The sequence below is a fragment of the Trachemys scripta genome, chromosome 4, assembly GCF_013100865.1.
Source record: "Trachemys scripta elegans isolate TJP31775 chromosome 4, CAS_Tse_1.0, whole genome shotgun sequence".
NCBI lineage: Eukaryota > Metazoa > Chordata > Testudines > Emydidae > Trachemys > Trachemys scripta.
Window position 1 is genome coordinate 125,799,155 of NC_048301.1, and position 27,078 is coordinate 125,826,232.

At 50.4% G+C, this 27,078-nt stretch overlaps 1 protein-coding gene across 7 annotated transcripts; it reads left to right on the forward strand.

The window, feature by feature from the left end:
• Positions 1–3,627: 3,627 nt before the first annotated feature.
• Positions 3,628–26,238, forward strand: LOC117875838. 7 transcript variants are annotated; one of them, XM_034767334.1, is made up of 15 exons: positions 6,106–6,478; positions 12,074–12,225; positions 13,146–13,221; positions 14,015–14,170; positions 15,426–15,575; positions 17,035–17,184; positions 18,053–18,120; positions 18,703–18,830; positions 19,357–19,547; positions 20,264–20,395; positions 21,162–21,275; positions 22,159–22,290; positions 22,621–22,752; positions 24,426–24,548; positions 25,409–26,238. In XM_034767334.1, exons 3-15 carry the CDS (start codon positions 13,183–13,185, stop codon positions 25,589–25,591), a joined length of 1,698 nt encoding a protein of 565 aa, XP_034623225.1. In that variant the 5' UTR covers positions 6,106–6,478; positions 12,074–12,225; positions 13,146–13,182; the 3' UTR covers positions 25,592–26,238. The 7 variants fall into 7 exon arrangements, with proteins under 7 accessions (XP_034623226.1, XP_034623227.1, XP_034623225.1 ...); XM_034767333.1 differs by having other exon boundaries at positions 12,074–12,216; XM_034767335.1 differs by lacking the exons at positions 6,106–6,478; positions 12,074–12,225 and adding an exon at positions 3,628–3,649.
• Positions 26,239–27,078: the final 840 nt, after the last annotated feature.

Below are 27,078 nucleotides of genomic sequence, written 5' to 3' on the forward strand. Positions count from 1 at the left end.
TTAGTAAAAATTCTTTTAACTCCTTTGCTGAAACAAATTGTTCAGCAAGAAAAAGCAATACAGCTTCTCAAAAAAGATTGTAAGCATTTATTTTAGCCGTTAAGCATTACATTTTGTATAAAAATATTAGTAATGCACTTCAAATGAAAATAAATATCTATACAACAATTGCAAAAGTATAGCTTGTGTTATAAAAGGCTTGGTCCCTATTACATTGTTCTTATTACATTGTAAACAAACTAAGTTAAACTGTATATTAAGTTTGGGTTACTGAAAACAAAAACAAAAAACAAACAAACAAAAATCCTTTATTATGTTAACTAACTAGCTGTTTAAGTAGCATCCCACAAACCAAAAACACCAAAAAAAATCACATCCTAAAAACACCAAAAAATATCAGTATATAGCAAAAAAAAAACCACCCAAGCATCAAGAAAAAAAAATAAAGTGCTTTATAAATAAGAGACTGGTCAAACACACCTCTATCTACCATATATGAATAATTAAGTTAACAATCAGCTAAAAAACACTAGCTGGACCAGTATAAGCCATCATTTAATTTTAACTTGGTTACTGTGTAAAAACAACTGTATTATTGCTGTACTGTTGTCTTATTGCTGTATTGTATTATTGCTGTACAACATTTACAATGTGCATAACCTTGCTAAACTGTTTAACCAACACACAGGTAAAAATTAACAAACAAATGGCAGCAAACAACGTAAAGCCACACCGGTAGCATCTGACAACATCCCCCTTATCAATAACCGAACCTATTTAGATTAGAAGTACCCCTTGTCAATCATACCTTCTTGTTCATCACAACACACATCTGTAGTAACAGGCATCCTTTGTTAGTTGCCAGGGGTCCATGCCTGCACATCTGGACGTATCCTCCAGGGGTCAGGGTAAGAGATTTCATTGTTGATCCTATCTACTTCAGTGTTTGGACATACACCCTAGTTCAGAGAAAGGACAAAATGCTTTGGGTTAGAAGGCAGAATACACTTTGGTTTGCATACAAAGGTTGTGGTTAGTATAGGTCTAAAGAATGGGAGAGGTTTAATATCTACCAACACCAGGGAGTACGAGGCATTGAGGGGGAGAGACTGAATGAGGGTACTAGTGGGGGGGCTAATGGAAGGGTAGTGTGGCTGGAGGTGATTAATGGAGCTGGATTTCAGGATGCTCCCTGAAATTAACTTGAAAATGTTTGTCAATATGCCCCTTCACTTCATAAAACAGAAACTAGCTGGGGCCAAAGCCTCATCCAGCATATTTAGATAATGGGATATAAGCCCTGAGCCTGCAAGGACTTCAGTAAGGGAAGCTTCTCTGTAGAACTCACTATTGGGCCTAAATCTCTAGTAAACAGACAGTTTCAAGGTAGCCCAGCCCACAGGAATGTTGAGAGGTTGCATGGTCCAATGGACAAGGCACTGCATTCTGGGTTCTGTGCCTGGTTTAGGGTGACCAGACAGCAAGTGTGAAAAATCAGGACGGGGGTGGGGGGTAATAGGACCCTATATAAGACAAAGACCCAAAAATCGGGACTGTCCCTATAAAATCGGGACATCTGGTCACCCTAGCCTGGTTCCAGGTGACCGCGGTCAAATCACCTCCCTGCTCCATGCCTCAGTTTCCCCTTCCGCTCTTTGTCTGCCTTGTCTATTTGGATTGCAAACACTTTAGGTCCAGGGCTGTCTTTTACTCTGCATGTGTACTGTGTCCACACACACATACACACACACACTCAGCATCTTGCATTGACTAGCCCAGGTGGCTCCCTGTCTAGTATGCTGCTTTGTGGATCACATTCTAAAGCGCTTCTCTCTCCCAATTCATTGTATAGGGAGCCTAAGTGCCTAACTCAGCAGTGCTGTTGGTGTGATTTTTCTGGGCACCCGGAAGTTAGTTGCTGTGATGCTCAGTGTTGTGAGCCTAAGTCTCTTCCTGGATCCCTCCCTGGGAGTGGGATTGAGGCTTTATGGGATACAGAGCATATAGGGCTTATCCTTATTGCCCCAGATGGATTCCTTTCGAAGTCTTTGAAGGGCGGAGAGGGGACTTTCAAAAGCAACAACATTTTACTCTACTGAAAACTTAAATAGTTTTTCCCTTGATCATTCATAACCCTGAACTGAACTGGTAAAAGTGGTAAGGTCCCATTAAAAGCATAAGGGACTTGCATTTGTGAGCAGTGTTTGCCCATTACTTAGCAAAATGGGGTCCCAGGCACTTCCATAATAAACATGAATAATAATACTAATAATACCAATAATATTTAAATGAATGGAAGTTTGGCCTGTTTAAGAATAGCCTCAGTGATGTGGGGATGTTAATCTCTTAACTCATCTCTCCAAAGCCAGCAGATGGCAGTGAACTAACAGCTTGAACACTGAGGCAACTGCAGCTGTATTTTGCGTTTATGGTGCATTTCATCTGTAAAAAAATATGTATAATTAATTGTGTTAGATAAATGCATATTAAATAATGTTAGCGAAGTAGCTAGTATATATTTAATAGTGTTATAAGAAAATGTAAAAGGGAATTTTTCTGTTTTCTTTGTGTGTCTTTTTGACACAGATCTCAAAACTCTGCTAAGACAACTTCAGAGCTTGTAAAAAACAGAAAGCTGGTTTGTCCGGTCTTATCTACAGTGGATTCTTGGTCTGTGTAGATAATAGGGCAAAGCAACCCAGACAAATGGATGATTTACTAGCCAGGTGCAGATCTCCCTAGTAAGACAAGCTAGGTCGTAGATGGACAGTGACTGATCAGAACTAGCCATCCAGAAACTCCCAGGCCACAAGAAGCAGATAAGTAAGAATAAGACCGTTGTAAGAAATAATGGAACACAGAAAAACAATGAAAAGACAGCTAGATTGAGTAATGAGGAAGGTGGTAATGGTTAAAAAAATATAGACAAGCAGGTACCAGTTAAAATTTTACCACTACCAGGATAAGTAAAAATGTATTAGAAGGATTTGGGGTTAGTTATTATGTTGTGTATGAAAATATACAGTTGGAAAGATCATAAGCCTGGGTCATGTATACAGGCCAGGGTAATACACTTGCTCAGCAAACTGACTTTGGTCTAGTCTTTGTTTTTATTGCACCAACTTCTGTTGGTGAAAGAGACAAACTTTTGAGCTTCCACAGACCTCTGCTTCAGGTCTTGGAAAAGAAATCTCATCTCTCTCCCCAACAGAAGTTGGTCCAATAAAAGAGATTACCTCACCCACCTTGTCTCTCTAATATCCTGGGCCCAACATGGCTGCAATAACACTGCATGGTCTTTGCTTGACATGAGTGTTGCCTCATGTGGACTTGTTTAAATGACGCTGCTAGGACAAAGGTGATGTTTGGTAAGGTCGAGATAAAATGAAGTTAATCAGTACCCTCTTCATACCCCAAAAAGTCACTGTACTGGGAAAAACAGGAAAGTGCCTGTCTGGAGGAAGGTGACATGCTGACATGAAAATAGCGTGGTCAGCAAACATTAAGTAAACTGTAGTATGCGCATGCATATTGTAAGGTTTATTGGATTGCCACACTGTGGAAAAGGCATAAACCTGCTAGAGAGGAAGGACATGGTTGGAGACTCGTGGGAGAAATCCATCATGACCCGCCTACGCCCCAGAAGAAGGTAATTGGCCAATATCTTTTTCTGTATCTCTGTCATTCGTTGCTTTCTAATTGTAATCACAAGGCTATGCTTTTGGTTCAAATAAAGGTTTGAATTAATAAACCAGAGGGTCTTGGCCCCGTGTGTGGCATGCCTCATCCAGCAATATTTAGAACAGAATGTTTATAGTTAAGCTTGTTTTAATAATCTGCACCGGCATAAAGGATGTGTGTCTAACACAGGGGGGTGGAGCAACACAGGACAGCTACTCGATTGGACCAGATGATGACAGAAACAGCCTACCTGTGCCCAGGACTGGGTAGCTGATCATTACGCTATCCTGCTCTGTCTCTTATGCATGATTCAGGTAGTGATATACGCTCCAGACGTTATCTTATTAAAGCTTTAAACTAGTTAAGGTTCGTAATTGATGGGGACTGGGCTTTTCACCCAACAGGCCTCCGCGTCAATCTTAATTATTTGTAAAGCAGAAAAGAACCAGGAGGCCGGATCAGTTTTAATCCCTCTTTTACAGGTGGAGAACTGAGGTACAGAGAACCAAAACAATTTGCCCAAGGTCCCACAGCGTTGTGAATTCTATTCGATGGCAAGCTAGACAAGGGTTGCCGGCGTGTAAGGATAGGACAGCCTCCCTCAGGTATCTGTCAGAGGCCGGTTTGATCCGCCCAGGATAGAGTCACGTGCTGTGTTCAGGGTTCCATCCCCTGTGTCCCTTTGTCAGCAATGTCTATTCCTGATCTGTAAAAAGCGACAAAGAGCCCTGTGGCACCTTATAGACTAACATGTATTGGAGCATGAGCTTTTGTGGGTGAATACCCACTTTGTCAGACACATGTAGTGGAAGTTTCCAGAGGCAGGTATAAATATGCAGACAAGAATCAGTTTAGAAATAACGAGGTTAGTTCAATCAGGGAGGAGGAGGCTCTCTTCTAGCAGTTGAGGTGTGAACACCAAGGGAGGAGAAACTGCTTTTGTAGATGGCTTGTTTAATCCTGAGTTGATGGTGTCAAATTTGCAAATGAATTGAAGCTCAGCAGTTTCTCTTTGAAATCTGGTCCTGAAGTTTTTTTGCTGCAGGATGGCTAACTTTCAATCTGCTATTGTGTGTCCAGGGAGATTGAAGTGTTCTCCTACAGTTTTTTGTATATTGCCATTCCTGATATCTGACTTGTATCCATTTATCCTTTTACGTAGGGAAAGGTCTCAAGAGGGCCTCATCCTCCCTGATTGAACTAACCTCCTTATCTGTAGACTGATTCTTGCCTGCATATTTATACCTGCCTCTGGAAACTTCCACTACATGCGTCTGACAGAGTTCATATTCACCCACGAAAGCTTATGCTCCAATACATCTGTTAGTCTATAAGGTGCCACAGGACTCTCTGTTGCTTTTTACAGATCCAGACTAACACGGCTACCCCTCTGATACTTATTTCTGAGCTGGTGGCAGGTGGCTTTTTAGGGCAATGCCGTCTGTGCCATCTCTCTCCATTGCCCAGGGTCGGGCACAGTCTGTCCTCATTGCTTTTCAGTGAGATGTCTTTTCCAGGTCCTGATCATCTAAGCAAATATCTTTCTCACCCTCCCTTGTATCTGGGACATTGGAATAGGAAGTGCCTGTTCCCATCTCCTAGGCTAGGTCTATACTACCCGCCTGAATCGGCGGGTAGAAATCGACCTCTCGGGGATCGATTTATCGCGTCCCCTCGGGACGCGACAATCAATCCCCGAATCGGCGCTCTTACTCCACCAGCGGAGGTGGGAGTAAGCGCCGCCGACAGAAAGCCGCAGAAGTCGATTTTGCCGCCGTCCTCACAACGGGGTAAGTCGGCTGCAATACGTCGAATTCAGCTACGCTATTCACGTAGCTGAATTTGCGTATCTTAAATCGACTCCCCCCTGTAGTGTAGATGTACCCCTAGTGTCATAGCTAAACAGAAGCTACAACTTCAGGAGCCAATGTTCTAACATTAGGCAATCCTCCCTGTAGGCACTCAGGAACCAGAAAAGCGGGGCAGCAGGTCTTTTAATTCCTTATGACATCGATTGCTGGCATATTTGCATCAAGACACAGCTTTTTGAGGTCTTCTGTCTCAACCAGGGCAGTGCATACACCAAGGGTGCAATAGATAGATATGGAGAGAGCGATAGATTTATGTTGTTTTCTGCAGAATTTAAAACCCAAGAAGGACCCCACACACAAGCAAAGTTTCAAACCCTTTGCAGGTTTGTTTGATTCAGGGAGATGCCGCCTGCTGTCCTGGTCCTTGGGCCTCCGGGGACCTTGTCTCCAGTGTCACACACTAGCAACTGCAAAGGTGCAACCCCTAACACCTCAGCACCACTTCTCTTCCCTGCGATGTTAATATACCAGTTCCTGGGTGGGACCACAACATCCATCCATCAAGGGCAATCAGCAGCCACAGGCTTTCGTGTCCCCCCCCCTCCCACTTCCCGTCTCCAGGCGAGGCTCATTGCAGGGGAGTCAGAAATACTTCGAGTCTCCTGCTGTCTGCGCTGGAAGGAAACTGAAGTTTTCCGTTTCCCCTCCGCTCGGTGCAGCTGCAAGCCAGAGACCGCGGGCACATGGCTTCTGAGAGGGCTGCTACCCCCAGCCGGCCAGGAGCAGGCAAGGCCAGGCATGTGATGTGCTTTTATTCCTAGGCAGGGCTGCTCCCTTTGCAGCGTGAGGTCCGGTCTCTCCAGTCCAGACTTAGACCGACGCCTGTTTCGCTGTGGGGCCTGGAGTAGCTCCCCTGGCCCCTCCCCACCCACTCTCGCCCAGCTGATTTGTGCCTGGGTGCCCAGCCACGGCCATTGGAGTTTGGGGTGAGTGAACTGCGTGGGGTGCAAGATTCAGAGCGGAGTATTTTTGATGTGTTTGGTGCATTGCAAAGCCTTGGGGATCATTGCAGAAAAAATCGGGGGGTGTGTGCGCAAAGTATCAGCGTCCTGATTATATTGTATCCTGCAAAAGGTGTGTGTGTGTGTGTGTGTAGCATCTGGGGAAGGGCAACCTCCCCCCCCGCCCTATAACAACGGATGCCGCACTTGCAAAGGCTAGTGAATATGTTGGTTAGCAAAGTGTTTTGCCTGTCCTGGCTTTTGTTAGCAAAATGCGCCCTTGCCTCTCTTCCTGCAGGGTGGTGAATCCCTTCGTGTTTGTAAAGCCTTTAGGGCAGGGGGGGGTCCCAAACTTCCCCCCTGTGGCCTACCTGTGCGGCCTGTGGCCCACTCTTAACGCTTCTTGAGGACAATGATTACTGTTAAGTGTTACATCCATATAAACCGCACCACTGTAAATAAACAATGAACATGTTTCCTTTGCATTGTAATGCAAACAATTGTTATGTTCGAAATCCCTGGCAGTCTGCCCTCAGAGAAATTGAAACCAAACAGTTTGAGTAAAACCACACTTTAAAAAAATGTGGAGAGCCAAATGTGGTGTTCAGCACATAATTTTGTATAAAAACTGAACACTCAGCAACACAACAGTGTTAACAAAATTGTTGACAAACACATTGTGGTGTTTGTTTTAAAACAAAATAGGTGTCCAGCTTTGGACGCGATACTGTGTTTTCAATGTTTTTAGCATAATAGCTACATTTCTGTGCTGTGTAAGTAAAGACCCAACCCTATTCTCTACTCATTAGAAAAGAATCAAATATTGTAAATACAGATATAAAATAACGTACAGACCAGGAGTCGTCTTAATGCGATGGCTGTGCCTGCTTCTCTGTGCACAGTTTTTTCATCTGGGGACATACGTTAGTGAGACTCAGTCTGATCTCATCTTCAATTTTCAGCCTTTCAGCCAGCTCAAAATGCAGGCAGGGAGTTGCTAGGGGCTGTGTGCAGGTCGGGGGATAGCTCAGGGTGCAGACAGGGGATAGTTAGTGGGTGTGTGCAGAGATGGGTGTAGCTCAGGGTGCAGGGATGTGGTAGCTAGGGGCTGTGTGCGGACAGAGTGGTAGCTCAGAGTGCAGGCAGGTGGTAGCTCAGGGATGGGGGTAGACGGGATAGGTAGTGGATGTGTGCAAAGAGGAGGTAGCTAGGGGTGTGCAGAGAGAGGTGTAGTTCAGGGTGCAGGCAGGGGGTAGCTAAGGGCTGTGTGCAGAGAGGGGTGTAGCTCAGGATGGTGTAGCCCAGCCATGCACTCAGTCCCTAGTTGGCACAGTGTGGGCATCTCCACTCCTTGTGGCTGTGTGCGCGCTGGGTCGGGCCATGCCTGTCCTACACTGTTACCATGGCCACTGGTACCTAGTGGTTCGTGGGCACCATGGACTACACTTATCTGAGCCTGGAGGGCGTGGTGGCCATTCCCCAGCCCATATGGGGAAACTGCCCTGGACACACAGTGATTGGCATCACTGCTGGCCCCCCCAAAAAACCTCTGCCCATGATGGCGGAGCACCCAGGGCTGTGTCACGGCCCACAGTTTGGGAACCCCTGCTTTACAGTTTATAAAGCACATTTTGCTCCTTGGCGGGAAGATGGGCCATTGTGGAAAGGCAGGCCAGGCAGATCGATAGGACTAGCACCGAGGGTTTAGCTTGTAGTCCTGCCCACAGACCCTGATTACACTGGGTGCTGTGTGGAAACAAGAGACAGCCAGTTGTTCAGGAATTGCTATTCTTGTGTTATTCCTGGGCACTCTGAGGCTATGTCTACTACACTAGCACTTTTGTTGGTAAGACTTTTGTCGGTGAGGGGTGTGAAAAAACACACCCCAATTGACAAAAGTTTCACCGACAAAAGCGCCGGCGTGGATAGCACTATGTCATCGGGAGAAGCTCTCCTGCGGACAGAGCTACCACCGTTCGTTAGGTCTGTAGTGTACACATAACCTTATTCCAGAATAAGGGCTTTTCTACACATGAAAATTAATCCAGTATAAGGTAACGTGTGAATTTAAAGCAATAAACTATTCCTGATAAACTCCATGTGTGGATGCTCTCGTTCCAAACCCTACCTTAATCGGAATTAACTGTCAAGTGTGGACAAGTCCTAAGTGTACAATTTGGAAGTCCACAACTTTTATTGGGAAAGTTTCAAACAAAAGGCTTCCCCCACCAATCTTAAATAAAAATGGCATTTATAAAAACTGACCTTGTCCCTGTGCTCAGCCTGCCTGGGCATTTTACTTGTTTCAAGTTCCTTATTCAAAAACTGAAGTTAATTAGTCCCGGAATCAAGTGGTCTATTTTGAGAGGCAAGCCAGTGTTGCCTGCTTTGGTGGTTTTATTGCAATATTTCCTGCTTGCTTTAAAGCTCCAGCGCTCAGAGAGAAGTGATTAGTTGAGAATCTTCATTTTCATTAAAAGACAAAATAAGTGAAATTGTGACCTGAAGGCCCAGAAAGCAGAAGGAAAATAGAACCCCCAAAATATTATTTTTTAAAATGATTTTGGGGGGCCTGACTTCATGATTTTGGAAAATTTGGGGTTAGCAGTACTGCATGTGTCTTGTGAAAATGAATAGCCAGTTCCCCCGACCCCTGCTCTCAAAGTGCTTTATAAAGGCACAGAAGTTTCATCATGCCCGCTCTACAGGTGGGAAACCGCTGAGGCCCGGAGAGGGGATGTGAGGTCATAGAGTGAGCCACTGCCAGAGCTGGAATAAAGCCATAACCTCCCGCTCCCAAGCCCTGCTGTTTGTTGTTGCATCCAGTTTGTTGTCTAGTTCCTGTCCCATTTCTCACAATGCAAATAGATGATGTCCGTTTCATTTTTGTTTATGGTCAGTTTCACTTTCAGGCTCTTAATGGGCCAGTGTTTGGACTGCAGAGGGCAGGACAGTGTTTATCTGTTTCAAACAGCTTTCACTGGATTTTTGTGTGTGCAGTATCCTTTCTACTGGTCGTAGTTTTTATAAAAGCTTCTATTTACAGTGTCTCTCTCTGAGGCCAAATTTAAATCTCAGGCACCCATTTAAAATTGTAGGGGATAGTCCTGGTCAGTGGGGCTAAGTACACTCAGCGCTTATCACCTTCAGTAGGGGGGAGAACAATCTGCAGTGTGCTGCAGGTCCAGGACTGGGCCCATGGAGGTTTTTTGGAGTGTTCTCTGAAGGGCAGCAAGGGCTCTCCTAAGGCCAGTGCTGTGGGGCAGGGCAGGGTTTTCCATATTTCTTGCTGCAGACGCTCAGCACAATAGATTGTACTGCCAGAGTTGCCCACACCAGTTTGCAAGGCTGCTCACGTGAATGAAGGCGGTAGGATCAAGCCCCTGAGGCCCAGTCAATGGACAATTGGTGTCCGTAGGCTTTGTATCAGGTCTTTGGTCGCCTGTCACCAGTGCTTTTTCATCCGTAGTGGGAATGGTAGTTAGGGGACGTGCTCTGGAGCTGTTCCTGAAGACGTGCAGTGGATTTCCATTAAGGGCAAGTGTCGTGTAGGCACCACACATCCACCATCTGAGAGCTGAGCCGGTGTGAACTTGTGATGAGCAGTAAGGGGGCTTCTCAGTCAGGTTCCTCCAACTCCATTGAGCTGAAAGCCATCCCCTATGAACCTGTGGAGACAGGTCCTGGAAGGGGACATGGCATGTGCTCTGCCACCCTATAGTGTGCTCTCTTCTTGTCATCTGGTGACTCTGGCCTACCTACAAATAGAGGACTCTCCTGTTGACCAATATATGCTGGTCTAATAAATATATATCACATTATCAATATGTACTATTTGGGCTACGTATATCAATATGCATTAAACACACAATAATTTACTCCTAGGGGAATTCTGCGCCAAAAAATTAAAAATTCTGCACACAATATTTTAAAATTCTGCAAATTTTATTTGTCAAAATAACACTACATAATCACGCCAGTTTCAATTGTTTTGGTAATTTATTTCAAAATACTTGTCAGCAAGTATGTCTGTAACAATACAGACCCACAAGCAAAAATTCCCCCAGGAGTAGAGAGTTAAAGAAACCCCTAGAATAACCCAGTTTCTCCCTCCCCACCCCGAGCCCAGCTCGGGGGGGGCAGACACCCACAACCCTTCCCCTCAGAGCCCAGCCGTACCTCCCCAGCCCAGACAGCCATACCTCCTTCCCCCCAGAGCCCAGCCGCAGGGCCCCCCTTGTCCAGACACTTGCTCCCTCCCCCCCAGATCCCAGGGATCCAGAAGGAGAAACAGACTGATGCTCGGTCCCAGGCCGAGTTTCCTGTGCGCCACCCTCTCCTTCCCTCAAGGCATGCTGGGAACTGCAGTTGCCAGGATCCCTCTAGCTCCCTACTCCCAGTAGTATCGACTATGTGCTAGTGGCAGCTAGCAGCACTGTAGCCCATTTCTGTGGGGGAAAGGAAATTCTGAATGCACAATGTTAATTTCTGCAAAATTCTGCATTGCGCGGTGGCGCAGAATTCTCCCAGGAGTAACAATATCAACATACAGTAGAACCTCAGAGTTATGAACACCTTGGGAATGGAGATTGTTCATAACTCTGAACAAAACATTATTGTTGTTCTTTCAAAAGTTTACAGCTGAACATTGACTTAATACAGCTTTGAAACTTTACTCTGCAGAAGAAAAATGCTGCTTTTAATCATGTTAATTTAAATGAAGCAAGCACAGAAACAATTTCCTTACCGTGTCAAATCTTTTTTAAAACTTTCTCTTTATTTTTTTAGTAGTTTACATTTAACACAGTACTGTACTGTATTGGTATTATTTTTTTTTGGGGGGGGGGGGATGGTGTCTCTTCTGCTGCCGTCTGATTGCACACTTCCGGTTCCAAATGAGGTGTGCGGTTGACCGATCAGTTCAGAACTCTGGTGTTCATAACTTTGAGGTTCTACTGTACCATTAGATTATATTTCAAGCAGTTACATGGCCTGAACTGGCCTCTGTCTTTCTATAATCCTGTACACTTGTGCTAAGTATCCTACAGCAACTTGCATTAGCTGAAGTAAACTTCGGCTTAAGTAGATAGTAAAACTGTCCGGAACAGAACATGTGGATGTTTTACCATAGTAACGGGTAGGGAGTTACTCTCTCTGACCAATCCTGGAATTGTTGGGAGATATATAAATCACAATGTGTATATATATTTATGTAGTAATATGTTATAGGTTATTGAGGCCTAGTATGAATGACGCGTGCTTGACATGAATACATGCGCTGTAAGTTAACAACTGAAGCAAGAACTTAAGGTCAAGGACTATTAGAACTATTTTGTGCAAAAACAATCTTGTTATGTTCCGAGAAAAATACGGAAAGTCAGCAGAAAAGGAAACAATACCAGCTGGACTGATATAAAATTGTATAAGAATTGGAGGAAATGGCACGTCTTGGATCATGGCGGCCTGCTCAGAATTGTCTCTTTGGAATAGTGTGGGTAGAAGGCCTAGTAAACAAAGGCAAAGAACTGACAACGCGATGGAATGGACTATAAATGGTTGCCTATGATTTCTGCAAATCAGAGTCGCTTATCGATCCAGAGGCCCATGTGGATACAGATGTGGTTTTCGCCGGCTCCCCACATCTTACGATCTTATGATTGGAAGGAATCTCGACTGGCCAGCGGGACCATTCTAACCTTTGGACTCTGGGGTGTGAATGTGGAGTGAGTAAGGTTTGTTTTGTAATCAATAAAGAGGATTTAGAGTATTATATACCAACACTGTGTCCAGTATCTGCCTGCTCCCCATCCCGTAGGGAGACCTCTATTGCGAATCTAACAGAATGTCTCAAAGATAAAGACAAGATATATGAGTGTTCTACTCTGGTACAAGCCCGGGGCGTGCCTTCCCGCCCTTGGGATCTGGAATGCCTGAGTTCAGAACAGAGAGTTAACAAGTACAGCATGGTACCAGAAAAACAAGGTAGAAAGATGATTGGTTAAATCTAGCCTCAGATGATGCATACAGTATCTTGTTACTTGTGAACGGGTTGGACAGAAAAAGGATAGCTTGAGGGGTGTAACTTTGGACCCCTGCCTTCTCTGTAACCACACTGCATGAGCCTGCTTCCTGGAAAGGTATTGTACTGAACCTTTTTTCCTCTGTTCCACTATTACTGACTTTGAGCCATAAATGTGACTGACTTTGGTTATTTACCCTCTTGAGTATATTTCATAACAAGCAATTGACTGTCTGGGTTACCAACAAACTGCTGCATAATTAGGGTAAGAGAAATCATGGGAAATGAGTAGCAGCTCACTTTGGTGTGGCAGATAGGTCTGTGATCCTACTGAATTGTAGAAGACATGCCCTAAGGGCAGGGCCAGGCAAAGCGAGGAGCGTTACCAAAATGGACAAGGAAGTCGGTGTAGCTAACCGCCAAGCTTCAGCGGTGATAAACAAGTGGGGTATGAAGGGCTGAGGTCTGGAGGGTAGTTTGGGAATAGCGGGGCCCTGTCACTACCCCTGTTCTCTGGACTGGGAATGTGTGGCCCGTCTGTCTGTGCTGATTGATTGACTGAATTATGTAGGGTTTCAGTTGTTAATCAATTGAACTCACAACACATTTCCCTCCCCACCCCTTTTCTCCCAGGGCTTGAACGAGGAGGGGTTTCGCCTTGAGCAACAGGATGTTCCCCGGAAGAGGGCACCCAAATGGTTTCTTCCATGTAAGTGGTTTGGACGGGAGGAGATGGCGTAATCTGGTGCTTGGGGCAGAGGTGGGACCATTGCAGAATTGGCTCGTTCCACAGGGGACAAAGAGTTAATTTCCAAATGGTTCAGCGAGCCCTGGACATGGCTGGGGAGAGGGAGGAGTTGTAAGCAAGGACAGAACGATAAGGTCACCAGTGACAGGAGACACCTGGTCTTCTCAGTCTACTTTCCTCTCTTTCCAAGCGGGAGTGTGTACGGGGGAGGGAAATGGTGGTGTTCCACCCAGTCCCTGCCCAGGCTCCCTGAATAGCTGGGTTGTTTCCACCAATGCAACCCAGCAGCGAAATGGCTGGTGGTGTCAAATATTGTAAGTCCCACTCATTCGGCTGCAGCGTTAACCGTCAGTTGAGATGAACTTGGGGGCCAGTCACACCTCGTTTGGAGCTACACAGCAAGCTCCATCTCTAGTGTAAATCCGAATCTCAGCCAAGCCTTGTCATGGCACTGGGAACAGCTCTGGCCTGTCTACGTCAGAAGCTGCATCTTCAGGGGGCTCGTTGCTGACTTGTCTCGTGTTTGCTGTGATGCTTTGGGAATGGGAAGAACGTGTGGAATAAGAGGAGTTTCAGTCTAGGGGTAGGTTAAAAATGTACCCGTTCCCACCCATGTAACTGTGCCCCCCGCGATCCACCTGCTGAGAGGCAGCAAGGAGACCGCTGTCACTGAGGTAAAGGGGAAGATCCTGCCTCCCCATGTGTCATGCTCATCGCTGCCCTCCGCCCTGTGCCACATGTATCATCTTTGCAGCCCTGCCCTAAGGACATCAGCCCCTCCGCCTACCCTGACGACTTTCGCAGGGATGACGAGGGCATGGGGTGGGCGCCCCAGGACCATCAGGAGGCAGCCAACTGGGATTACCGACACGGGAGACGCGAGGAAGGCTTCAGGGACAGGTGGCACTCGGTAAGCGGGTCTGGGCTGAGCCTGGAGGGGTGTTGTGCCCAGGCAGAGTGTGGGAGGTGAGCTGGGGCTAGGGCAGGAGCAGGGGACGTGGGTAGTGAGGACGTTGTCCCCTGGAGAATTCCTGGGGCAGGCATAAGCAATCGCTGCTTGGCCCTGCATGCAAATGAGTGGAGCCTTCCTGAACCCGGGCGGGGAGGGTGTTAGGCTGGTCAGGAAGACGGGGGCAGCGGGGTAGGGGTGCCCCTGTGAGGGGTAGGGGGTCCAGACTGGCTCTGCCAGGAGTCCTGATCTGGTCCTGCTTCCCAGCGGTCACAAACCCACCAAGCCATAGGAATAGGCCAAGATATTACATGCCCGGGGCTTGATTCACCCCCTGGGGACCAGCCAGTATCCTTCCTGCTAATGCATCCCAGCAGAACATCTTAGGTGTGTCGCCTGCCTCTGGCTGCTGCTGTTCCAGGCCACTCCTGCCGCTCACTCCCATTGAGGCAGAGTGCCCTAGCAGGGGCCTGGGTGGCTGGACACCTGGGCTCTAATCCTGGCTGTGCCACTGACTCACTGTGTAACCCTTGGCAAGTCACTTGACCTCTTCTTGCCTCGGTTCCCCCAGCAGTTAACCACAAACGAACGGGGCTTGCCCACCTACCTCGCAGTTAAGTGCCCCAGGTGCATTCCTTGCTGCTGTGATGAGGCAGCAACGGTGGGGCACAAAACAGTGACTGGCGGAGAGAAGGTAAATGGGTCGCTCCTGTTCACCTTCCTTCATCACACGGGAACAAGGGGACATTGATTAAAACTGATTGGAGCAGGTCCTTGTATTTACACTACACATAATTAACCCAGGGCCTAGAGTTCAGTCAGGTTCAAAGGGGAATAGACATTTTACTGATGTGGATAATGTGAATATTTGCAGTTACATTCCACAGGATAAAAAGACTATGTAAAGGCTACAAACCTTCATGCTTCAGGGTGCGAGACAGCTGCTAACTGATGGGGTCAGGCAGAAAATTCCCCTCTGTGCCAGTTATTCCATAGTGTTCATTGCAAGGTTTCTTGCATCTTTCTCTGAAGTAGCTGCTCACTGATGGAGACGGGATGCTGGAGTAGATGCCCCCTCCCGCCCCCCCTCCCGGATCTGATCCAGTCTGGCAATCCCTATGAATGAGACCTCAGTCCCTGTGACACAAGGGCAGGTCGTGCATCCCCATGTGTTTCACTCAGGTCTGCCCTCACCCCACATGTTGGGTCTTTGCAGCCCTTTTCCCGAGACATCGAACCCTACCCCGCTGACTTTTACGGGGGTGACAAGGGCGGGTGCTGGGCACCCCAGGACCATCAGCAGCCAGCCAGTTGGGAGAACCAACCCGGGAGGCACGAGGAAGGCTTCAGGGGTGGTTGGCACTCGGTAAGTGGGGTCCAGGCTGAGCCTTGGTGCACCGTTGTGCTCACGCAGACAGTGCGAGGGCTGTGGGTGGCAGGGAGAATTCCTGGTTTGTCTGGAAGTGACCAAAGCAATCTCTGCTTGGCTGCTCGAGCTGGTCACGGCTCCATGAGGGGAACGCCCATGAACGGAGCCTTCCTGAGGGGTAGGAAACGAGGAATTCAGACCACAGTATTAAGGGGGTCAGGAACTAACCGTCGGAGGAGGTGGGGCAGGTCAGGAGCACAGGGCAGAGAATGGGGAGCCCCAGCAAGGTCTGAGGGTCAGCATTGCCTTTTGCTGGTGTCCTGACCAGCCTCTGCCACCCAAGGGCTATGAAGTCTGGGAGCAGGCCACGGTGTTACACCGGTGGGGGCTTGACTCTCTCCCAGCAAGAGCAAGGAGGGCACGGGGGCTGATCAGGCTTGTGGGGGTTAGCAAGGGCCTGAAGTGCTAATGCCCCCCAGTTGAAGGGGGGCGGGCAGAGGAAGAGGATTGCCACCTGCCTGGGAGGGAAAGGGCCGGAGGCTTCTATCTGGACTCGAGACCCTTGTCCCCACTGGTGGTGTTCCTCTTAGTGCTGCCGTTCCAAGCCATCCGGTTTCATACAGTTCACTCCATGTTCTGGTCTGGAGTTTAGAGTAGGGGCCTGGGCGTCAGGACACCTGGGTTCTGTTCCTGATTCTGCCACTGACTCGTTGTGGGACCTTTGGCAAGTCGCTGCACCTTTGTGCTTAGGTGTCCCCATCTGTGGACTAGCACTCCTCCAGCTGACCCCCCCGGGAGCTCCCTTTGAAACCACCCCTGCCCACCTTCCCTCTGTGATTTAACAAGGAGGGAACCCCTGAGAGAAGGTTGTAAAATAAGGAATGAGGGGGACGGTAGATTGGGGGTGCCCGCTGACCTTCCCAGACAGTCCAAGAACAAGGAGACAGCCAATGACCTTGGAAGGAAACTGAAATCTCCTAAAAGGAAACACTGTTTAGTCTGGGTGTATAAATTAACCTGTGCAACTCATTGCCACAAGGTATCATACAGAGGGCAAGAGCTCTGTAGGATTTCCAATAGGATGAGACATTAATAGGGGCAGTGAGAGCTTCCAAAGATGTAGTCCATAGGATAAAAATACCATGTAAAGGCTACAAACCCTCAGGCTTCAGGGGACGAGACAGCCACTAACTGATGGGGTCAGGCAGAAAATTCCCCTCAGGGCCAGTTATTCCATAGTGTTCATTGCAGGGGTTCTTGCACCTTCCTCTGAAGCAGCTGGTGCTGGTCATTGATGGAGATGGGATGCAGGAGTAGATGGGCCCCCCTCCCGGGTCTGATCCAGTCTGGCAATCCTTGTGAATGAGATCTCTGTCCCTGTGACACAAGGGCAGGTCGTGCATCCCCGTGTGTCTCACTCAGGACTGCCCTCACCCTATGTGTTGGGTCTTTGCAGCCCTTTTCCCGAGACATCGAACCCTACCCCGCTGACTTTTACGGGGGTGACAAGGGCGGGTGCTGGGCACCCCAGGACCATCAGCAGCCAGCCAGGTGGGAGAACCAATCCGGGAGACCTGAGGAAGGCTTCAGGGATGGGTGGCACTCGGTAAGTGGGGTCCAAGTTGTGCCCATGAGAGGTGGGCAGCGGTCAGACTGGGGTTGGGGGCGGGGGGTGGGGGAGGGAAGGCATAACACTAGTATAATCTCTGCAGGGCTGATTGTGCTGGTTACAGTGCTGGGGATCCCAAGTGAACGGAGCCTTCTGTGCTGGACAAACCAAAGGGAGTTCTGGTCCTACCCTGCGAACTCCGGGAGAAACGCCGTGTAGTCTGTCCTCTGTCATGTTCTGCAGGAGGCCTACCGGAGCTGATTTCTTTATCACTGTACACAGTCTCTCATGGGGCGCACTGTACATTGGTGAATCTGGCAAGTCCAAGCCTGCAGTTCTATCCATCTGTCACTTGGATCTGCCCTGCCCCCAGCACCTAGCTCCCTGCACTGACCCCTGGAGCATGACCCATGCACATCCGTGTCCTGATGGCTCTTTGCTGAGGACTGGAGCTGAGCAAACGTGTCCCCGGTGCGCGCGCAACCCCCCCCACCCCACCCCTCTTATACTGCAGTGTAGCTGGCACGTTGTCTCCCACTGCTGCTGTTCCGAGTCGTCACATTTCTTAAGAGTCACTTCCAGAGAAGTAGCATGGGCAACTATATTCAGCAGGGGACTGGGAACCAGGACGCCTGGGTTCTATCCCCAGACCTTGGGAGGGGAGCGTTGCCTGTCCTTGGGAGGGGAGCGTCTGCTTGTCTAGATCAGGTGACTGGGAACCAGGACACCTGGGCTCTGTTCCTTGCTCAGGAAGGCAGAGTGAGTGAGCGGGTCTCCCCTTGCTCTGCCTTGTTGAGCTTCTGCAAAGCACCCAGAGTCACCCCACCGCCCCCACAACCTCTGTAACACGTGTCCCTTTTCTCAGGCCACGCCATCAAACCAGCACTGCCTGGAGTCAATATCGAGGGAGGAACATGGCAACTCCTGGGACAGGCAAGTATCGGCAGAGGAGGCGCTTGGGTGTCGGCGGGAGCAGGGTGCTTTGGCTGGCAGGGATGCTGGGATGGGCCTATTGCCTGGGGAGCCGAGGCTCTGAAATTCCAAGGCTGGCCCAACAGAGAGGTTTGCTGAGTGGGCTGGATCCCAGGCGAGGGTTGCCCAAAGAGCACATCCAACCCCTGCAGTGCTGGCGTGACCCCCGTTCTGCTCTCAAGTCAAATGATCCCAGGATATCCCACTGTTTGCAGGCTCATCCCTGGCTGGCCTGTTCCTACCGCTGCCGCTTTCCAGCTGTGACTGTCGGGGCCGCACCACTCTAAGTGGGATAATCTCCTCTGGAGGGAGAAGGGGAAGGACACGGGTGGGGCTGCCAGGGGGTAGATACCAGGGGAAGGAGGAAATGGGCGTGCCGGCCTGGAGAAAGGTAAAAGAAGCCGGCCAGCCCTGGAGGTTGGATCTGAATGCCAGGGGGGACCTGGCTCTGCCCTTTGTCCCCGGATGGAGCCTTCAGGGCTAAAACTTGCTTTTGGCCAGAACAAGAGAAGCTACTCACAGGGCCACCTGTTCCTTCCACAGGGAGCAAGACTTCTTCCCCAGGAAGTACCGTGGCCGTGGCTGGAAGCATCACCGCGGTCCTTTCCGAGGTGGCTACCGAGGGGAATTTGCCCCTCGTTACCACCGCTTTCAGTCTTACTCTTCCAGAGGTCAGTCCCTCGGGCGGGAGAGAGGGAGGCCCTAGGCCATATGGGCTCCTCAGCCCCTGGGTGGCAGTGCCCCATCCCGAGCTGCATCCCAGTGGCTCAGCACCGGGTGAGAAAGTCCTGCCAGTTCTGCCTGCCACGGAGGTCTCTCTAGCCTGGGGAGCAGAGGCTGGATCCCTGGGGATCTATCTCAGGGGTCCCAGAAAGAGCTGCAAGCAGAGCATTGTGGAGCACAGCTGACTGCTGGCACGTGGCTCTGTTAGGAGAAGGATGCAGGGGTGGAAGGAGGAAGCCTGAAGCCCATAGAAGAGGCTGGGTGGCAGAGTCTGCCCGGGCTGAGGAGTGGCCCAGGAGGACCCGTTTGATTTTTCTCCACCCAGACTGGAGGGCAGAAGGCATCTCAGTGTTAAAACCAGAGCTCCTGCCCCTCACTCAGGAGGAGGAATGTGGCCCGGCCCCCGTAGGCCCAGCGTCCCCGCTGCCCCCTGGTTCTGTCTGCCTCATTCTGTCCCCATTGGTCTCTTTGCAGAAAAGTTCAAGTCGTCCAGGTCATCAGCCTCCCTGGGAGATTCCAGCCTCTGCTCTTTTTCCTTCCTCCAGTCGAGTAGAAAGAAAAGTTTCTCTTCTAAGACAGAGAAAGTGAAATCAGCAGCACCCAAGAAGCCTGGAAAATCCAAGAAAGACTCCGCAGCTCCAGTGAAAGAACCCAAACCGCCCCAGGTCAGGGTCGGGGGGCGGGACAGAGAACGGGCTGGGTTTCCTGGGCAATGGATGGGTCTCAAGGACAAGATTGTGTCCTAAGTCCCTCGGGCTTAGGGGGATTTGTGTGACACTCGGGTGCTGCAGGGTACGGAGAGAGAGATGGGCATCGTCCCTGCCCCAAAGAGCTTCCAATCTAAGGTGGGGCCACACGAGAAGATAACAGGCACAGCCCCTTCCCTTAGGACCTTTTTGGTGCCTACTCACTCTCTTAGAGCAAGGTCACCATCTTATTGGAACTTCTTTTTCCCAGCATGCCTTGCTGGGATTGGCCCTCTATATTTGGCAAAGGCAAGCAGCAGCAACCTTACCAGGGCCATTTTGCAGCAGGCAGCTGCTGGCTGCACCTCCCTCTGTTCCAGCTGAGAAGTCCCTGGTAGGGTTTCCCCTTTCATCTCCTTGCTGAGGGCTCAGTCAAGTTCTTGCAGACGCTGAGATGAACCTCAGGCACAGCAGAAGCCTGCTAGGGGGAGATTCATTTCCCCTTTCTTGGACCCAGCTTCAGGCTGGCGATTGTTCTTGAATTAAGGGCTGGTGAAAGGTGCTGGACTGGCCGCCTCATGCCCAACATCATGGCGTGATGCTGTAGCCTGGCCAGAGGGAATGCAAGCTCACCGTTTGCTCTCCTCCTCTGATTGTCTAACCTCCTTCCCTCATCCCATCTGAAACTTCTGTAGGTCCAGCCGGAAGCTAGCCAGCCAGCCACAGACCCTTCCAGCCAGGCCGGCTCTGCGCTGGATACTGAACCCCCGGCTTCACCCGAAACCACAGAGGATCTTCATCCCATGGGAACGGAAGGAATTGAGCTGGTAGGAACTCACCCGGCTCTTCTCACTCTGCTTGCAGCAGATGTGTTGGTGCCCTAGGGCATTGCAATAGCCCCCTCATGCTAGGTGCTGTACGTCCCTGTAACAAAGGGACACGTGCTGCCCAAAGGAGTTTGCAGTCTGAGGAGGATAGGACGGGATTTGGATCCCTTTGTCCCCGCGTGTCGCTTCCTTTCACTCGCCCACCGTGACTTGTGCAGGGCTCCCCTTTGGATCTCACAAGCCCCCCCGCATCCTTACTGATGGCTGGGGCAGCACGGCCAGGGGGGTGTCAAAGCAGCCAGTGTGAAGGGTTCTGGGGAGCCGCTTCCCCTTTAATCTTGGGACACTTTGCCAAGACTCACTGTAAAGGAGGCTAATGATGACAGCAGCTTTTTGTGGCGTTGGCAGCTGTCCGGGGGGAGCTCGGGCTGAGACCCACCAAACTCGCTTCACGCGGGCCACCGGATGGCTCTGCATCAATAGGCTGGTTTTCAGGGGGAGCCTGAATTCCCAGTGCAGCAGCAAGCTGGAAATCGTACACAAGGAACGTTCTGCGTGCGTCTCTGCAACACTCCCCAATGCCGAGAGAAATGGGATGGGGGCGGGTTTTATTCCGGGCTTCTCCAGTTGCTGCTGAATCTCCTCTAGAACCACAGAGCTCCTTGGTCTGATTGACTGTCCGCATTTCCAGGGCCACTGTTCACTCCTGCACCCACAGCTCCCGTCCTGCCCTGGGACTGTCCTCATCTGTCTGAAATCCCTGCAGGTCCAGCTGGAGGCTGCAGACAATCCCAGCCAGGCCTGCTGCACTCTGGCGACTGACTCAGGCCTGGCTGACACCCCGGAGGATCTTTGTCTCCCGGAGGAGGAAATCAAGCTGGTATGAGCTAATCCGTCCCCCCTTTCAGCTCTTCCCCGAGGCCAGACGTGTTGGTGCTCTGTGGGGAGATGGGATTTGAAGAGCCTTCCTCGTGCCCGCCTGGCATTGATTGACAGTGGATTGCCGTTAAGTCCCAAACACACCCCATGAGCCTTGGCACCAGCTGCCGTGGCGCTTCAAAGGCGTTTCAAAGACAACGGGCGCAAAAGTTTGTGGGTAGCATCTGCGTGGTCCATTCAGTCCTTTAGACTCTGCTAAGGCAGTGCAGAAGACAGCTAAGTGCAACCAAGGGGGATGATGGGGATGGGAGCATTTGTCCAGCAGCAGCAGTAGCACTGTTACATCACTGACGACGTCGAGGTGCAAGGCTGCTCAGATAGGAGTCTGCCCCCTCCCCTAATGTAGCGAATGGATAGAAGGGCACTTGGGTCACAAGTGCGTTTCATGTGTTCTATGGTGTGGAACGGGAGGCAGTGTTGTCTAATGGTTAGAACATTGGGCTGCAAGAGATCTGGAATCTATTCCCAGCTGTGCCACTGGCCTGCTGGGTGACCTTGGGCGAATCACTTCCCCTCCCCATGCCTCAGTTTCCCTATCTGTAAAATGGGACTCATGACACTGACCTCCTTTGTCAAGTGCTACGAGCTCTAGGGATTAAAAGCACTAGCTAAGCGCTAGGGATTATTATTACAGTAGTCTTTGTAATGCTCCCAGTTGCTGTGAGACATCAGAGGGATTTTATCCCTGCAGAATCTGCCCTAAAGCTGCAAAATTTGATTGCACTTTTGGAGCTTCTGGTGCTCCTGTTTTGCTCAGGCACCCACAGCCCCATCCTCCCTTGGGACAATCTAACTGTTCCTCACTCCATCTGAAAACTCCACAGGTCCAGTTGGAAGCCAGCCACGAAGCCATAGATCATCCCAGCCAGGCCGGGTCTGATCTGGCTGCTGAACCTCCAGCCCCACCTGAAACTACAGAGGAACTTCATCCCATCAGAACAGAAGATACTGAGCTGGTATGAACTGACCCTCCCTTCTCCTTCTCCTTGGATCAGATGCACTGGGGCCTTAGTGTAAGGTGGGGTTTGATGCCCTCTTCCCACACATTACCCACTTCCATTTGCCTGCCCCATCCCGTGGAATTGATGCGTGTTCCCAGAATCCTCTGCGCTACCCAAACCATGCATCAGTGGAGGCAACAAGACTAACCCACGCTAAGGGTTCTGGGGAACGTTCCCACGGCCCAGCCAGTCTTTTGGCTTTGATTTGTCAGTGTCTTCGCTGCCGCCGTGGGAGGTGCCTCTGGAATGGCATAACCTCCCTCTTCCCCTCTGCAATCTCCACAGCTCCAGCTGGAAGACAACCTGAAGGCCCCAGATCTTCTCAGCCAAGCTGTCTCTGCTCTAGCTGCTTTACCTCCACTCTGGTCTGAGATCACAGAGGAGCTGCCTCCCGTGGGAAAGGAAGAAATTGAGCTGGTATGAACTGACCTGTTTGCCCCCATTCTCCCAGGTTGGCACCCTAGGCTTGGGAGGGATTAAGTCCTTGCCCAGCCCGCTTTTGTTTCCCAAAACACCCCCAGAATCCTTTGCACGGGAGCTTCAAAGCAGATGCCAAGGCAGTAGATTCTGGTAAGCATCCCCCGTAAGCCATTAATTTCTTGGCAGCTTTGCTAGGGCTGTCGGTGGTGGTGGTTTTTGTGCCGGGGTGCCTGCCCACCGTGAACTGGGCTGAGAGCTGTCAACCTCTGTTAAGGCTGGTTCCCCACTCTGGTACGTTGAGTGCAGAAGGTGGGGGCCCGTAAGGATTTTAAAAATCAATACTGGCCACTCCAGGCTTGTATTAAACTCCCAGGGTTACAGCTTCTCTGACCTTGGAGGGGTAGATGCTGCCACCACCCAAATGCAAAACCCCTTGGAACCCAGGAAGGCGCACTTGGGAATTCCTTCCTGTGGGGTACCCTCAAGCCCTGTCACACACACACCCTCTCCCTCTCCCCCGGGGAAGAGCTGAGAAAGAAAACAAAGGAAATTAGCTGTTGCCCCCAGCTAATTAAACATGTGCAAAAAACCTCTTGGGACACCAAAAATCCAATCCTGTTCTTAAAAAGGGTAAATTTTATTAAAAACAAAAAGAAAGAAAATACGCCTGGAGCTTCAGCTTTTGCTAGATTTAAAAAAAAACACTTACAAAAATTAAACATCAAGAACAACCTTCTTGAGGTCCAGCTTCAAGGTTACAAGCCAAACAAAAAAGCATTTGGGGTTAGCACAGAGGAGTCCACAAGCCAATAAGAAATAAACAGAAATAAACCTAATCGCGTCTTTCTAGACACTTTCTGATTCCTGAGGAGGTTTGAGGTATGATCTGATGATTTCCATACCTGACCAAAACCTTTTTACAGCATAGTCCCAGCCCTGTAGGGTGACCAGACAGGAAATATGAAAAAACAGGACAGGGGGTGAGGGGTAATAGTAGCCTATATAAGAAAAAGACCCAAAAATCAGGAGTGTCCCTATAAAATCGGGACATCTAGTCACCCTATAGCCCTGTCTCTGCACCTTCCCCTCTCTCCGGAGAACAGACCAGACAAAAGGAAGTTTTTTCCCATTTTAAAAAAGTTCTAGCCTTCCCATTGGCTCTTTTGGTCAGGTGCCCACTTCTTTCCTTTTACCTGTGGACTTTTTAACCCTTTACAGGTAAAGCAAGTAGAGAACAGCTACTAAGAGGGATTTCATAACTAACTAGGTGTCCATAAAAGGGAGTTATCTCCCCCTTCATTTATCACAACCTCCCTTCACGCAAGGGACGAGACCAGCGATCCGACTGTAGCGACTTTTCATCGCAGCTGACCTGGACTGGTGCCCGTCTCTGTCACCCCTTTGCTACCCAGACAGGAAGCTGGGGCAGGTGGCATAAAGCTCAGAAAAATGCTTTAAAATATTCTGCAGCCATCCCTCTAATGCTCCCACTTCCACCAAGCGATGAGGGGGGAGTTTATCCCTGGCTTCTCCACTCACTATTGGATTTGATTTTGGGACGATTTAATTTGTCAGTAGCCCTGTTCACTCATGTACCTGCAAACGTCCAGCCCTGTCTTCCCCCAGAGCAGGTTAACCTCTTTCCCTCACCCTGTCTGAAATCAATGCAGGAGCAGCTGGCCGCTCATCAGAAGGACGCAGGCTATCCTTACCAGGCCTGCTCGGCTCTGGCTACCCCAGCGGAGTACCTTCGTTCTGCTGCCATACTGGCCAGAAAGGAAGAAATTGAGCTGGTAAGTTCTAACTGTCCCCTCTTGCTCACCCAGGAGCAGGGTCGGACCTAGATGCATTGAGGCTCTTGATGTGTGCAGGATCTGGGTTTCCCTTCCCTTCCCAAACCACCTCCGTCATCTGCATGGCGCGCCCCAAATCAACAGCTGCAGTGAGGGCTTCAAAGCAGGTGCAATAGGTTCAGGGAGGGTGTTTCATCTGTCTGCTATCCATGAATGACCAGTGTGATCCTGGGTTGGGAAGAGGGAGGTTAGAGGCAAAACCCCACCACCAGCCAGGAGCGGTTCAGGACTAGGGAGTTTGGTGCCAGGAAGCCAAAGCAACCTCACTCCTAGCCCAGTCCTCCTCCTTGATTCATTTTTGATGCCTGTGGCCGTCACGGCATGCGAAAAATATTCTTCCTCCTGGATTCACACTCCGCTGGGGAGTGGATTAAGCAGCTAGGGACTGGGAGCAGTCTGAGGGCCGGCCCTGTTGTCTCAACACTCCCAGGTGATTGGCTGGCTGGCCCATCTGTCCACCCCTGCGGCTGAGACTCCAGAGCCTGACCCCTTGCCAGGTTCTCGTGGTAGCAAAGTGTTCTGGGCGGAGGGAGGGAACGGCCACACAGGAGCGGGGAGAGGTCCTCAGGCTGCCCAGCAGAGGTGTGTCATGACAGCAGCAGGGATCAATGAAAGCATATTATTGCCCCAGCCCTAGGGGGTGCCACTGGCCTGAGTCGTAGAGTAGCTCGGATCATTTTCACGGGGCTGCCCGTCAGGCCTCAATACATCTGCGGGGAATCTCAGGCACCCAGGTTGAGTTTAGGGACTTGCCTGCCCGCCGTCTCGTCTGACAAGCTCCCCTTCTCCCCTCCCTGCAGTCCTACCAGCAGTCCAGCCTGGCCTTTGCTGTGGTGGCCACCACGCTGTTGCACAAGGAGCCCTCCATGGAGGCGGCGATGGGGTCTGCGCTGCGGGCCAACCTGCGGCAGGTCGGGGGCCACTGCCTGCAGGAGCTGGAGCGCTTCATTAGCAGCTACGACTCGGGCTCCGCCCGCTCATGAGAGGCAGCACAGTGGGAGACATCTGCTCTGGCTCTGAGCCCGATGGGGGGGAGGGGGAAGCGCTGCTGGGGACTGGGGCTGGAGCCCCAGCAGCGGTTCTGGCTGGGATGAGAAACCAGCAGCTATGGACTTGTGCGGCTGCAGCTGGAGATGATGGGGTGGGAGCAGAGCCCCAGCGTGGAGGGCAGAAATCATGGTGCTGATGCTGGACAACGGCATGGAATGGGAAAGGGGCTGTTGGCTTGAAGTGGCCGGGAGGGTTAGTAATTTGGGAGGGGAGGAGACGGCCTGGGGGAGGGCCGAGCGGTGCTAGGGCCAAAGGGGTCAGTAACCATGGGGATGGATAAGTGGTGCCAGAGGGGCTGGGGATGGGTATGGGGGTTGTCGGGCGGGGCTGACTGAAACCGACGCTGGGAGTGATGGGCGACAGCCTCCTCGGGAGAACACTTGCAGCAGTTTCACCTGGCCAGGATCGGGGCCCCTGAGCCCCGTGATTTCATTGAAGGAGAGGAGTCCTTGAAAGTCCCTGCTTGGCTTCCCTGAACATTGAAATGTTTGTTTTCTGGAGAAAATTGTTTTATCTCTGAAAAATAAAATTGCAGGCGGCGGGCAGCGGGACCCCTGCAGCTGCCCCTGCGCCATCAGCGTTCCTGTGTCAGTCTGCTCGAGTGTGAATACAGCTGCTCACTGACTGAGCCATTGAGGGGAGTTAATGGGGAAGCTGGTAAATAAGGCAGCCGCTGTTCGGTTGAGGCGGTTATATGCTTGTTTCAAAACATTCAATTTGGGGTATTTCTCCCATAGGAGGGACTGGCGGCTCTGCTTGGCGCAAGGTGTGATGCAGGTAGCTACAGAAGGTGGGATTTTTAAAGGAGCTAAGGGCTGGATTATTTTCAAGCCCTCAGCACCCAGTGTGCTGGGCTCCTCGGGAAATCTCTCCACTTAATTTTCTGCCTAAATGAGAGCTGGACTCTTCTAAAAAATATGGCCCTAGGCCAGCTTAATCCTCAGTCCCGCGGCAGCTCCGCTCCTCTGTGTTTGCAATCCTGGACTCCCTTCCCAGCTCTGCTGATGCACCTCGCTCCTGACTTGCAGCTCCCCTGCTCGTCCATACCTGGGCTCCTTACATCAGCCCCGCAGCACTCCCATCCCCTCTGTCCCGCCAGCATATTCCATGCCAATGGCTTAGATCTGGTCCACGTCTAAAATTTAGGCCGACTCAACCCCCTGGATAGACGCAGGCAGGCCAACGGAAGGATTCTTCCATCGAGGTAGCTATCGCCTCTCGGGGAAGTGCATTAACTGCATCAATGGAAAAAATTCCTTCCGCGATTGTGGGAAGCGTCTACACTCCGGTGCTACAGCTGCAGCCCACTACCGCAGCTGTAATGTAGACAGACCCTGAGTGGAAGGGAAGCCCCTTTGCTTTGGGCAGCGACTGGATGCGGGGGCGGCTCTATTTTGCTGCCACAAGCACAGCAGTCAAG

Excerpts from the sequence above, each read along its gene's own strand:
- LOC117875838 (XM_034767335.1), top strand. The coding sequence starts at position 13,183 with ATGTTCCCCGGAAGAGGGCACCCAAATGGTTTCTTCCAT. Across the intron at positions 17,185-18,052 it reads TCAGGGATGGGTGGCACTCG|GCCACGCCATCAAACCAGCA; the intron begins GTAAGTGGGGTC and ends CCCTTTTCTCAG. Across the intron at positions 18,121-18,702 it reads CATGGCAACTCCTGGGACAG|GGAGCAAGACTTCTTCCCCA; the intron begins GCAAGTATCGGC and ends TTCCTTCCACAG.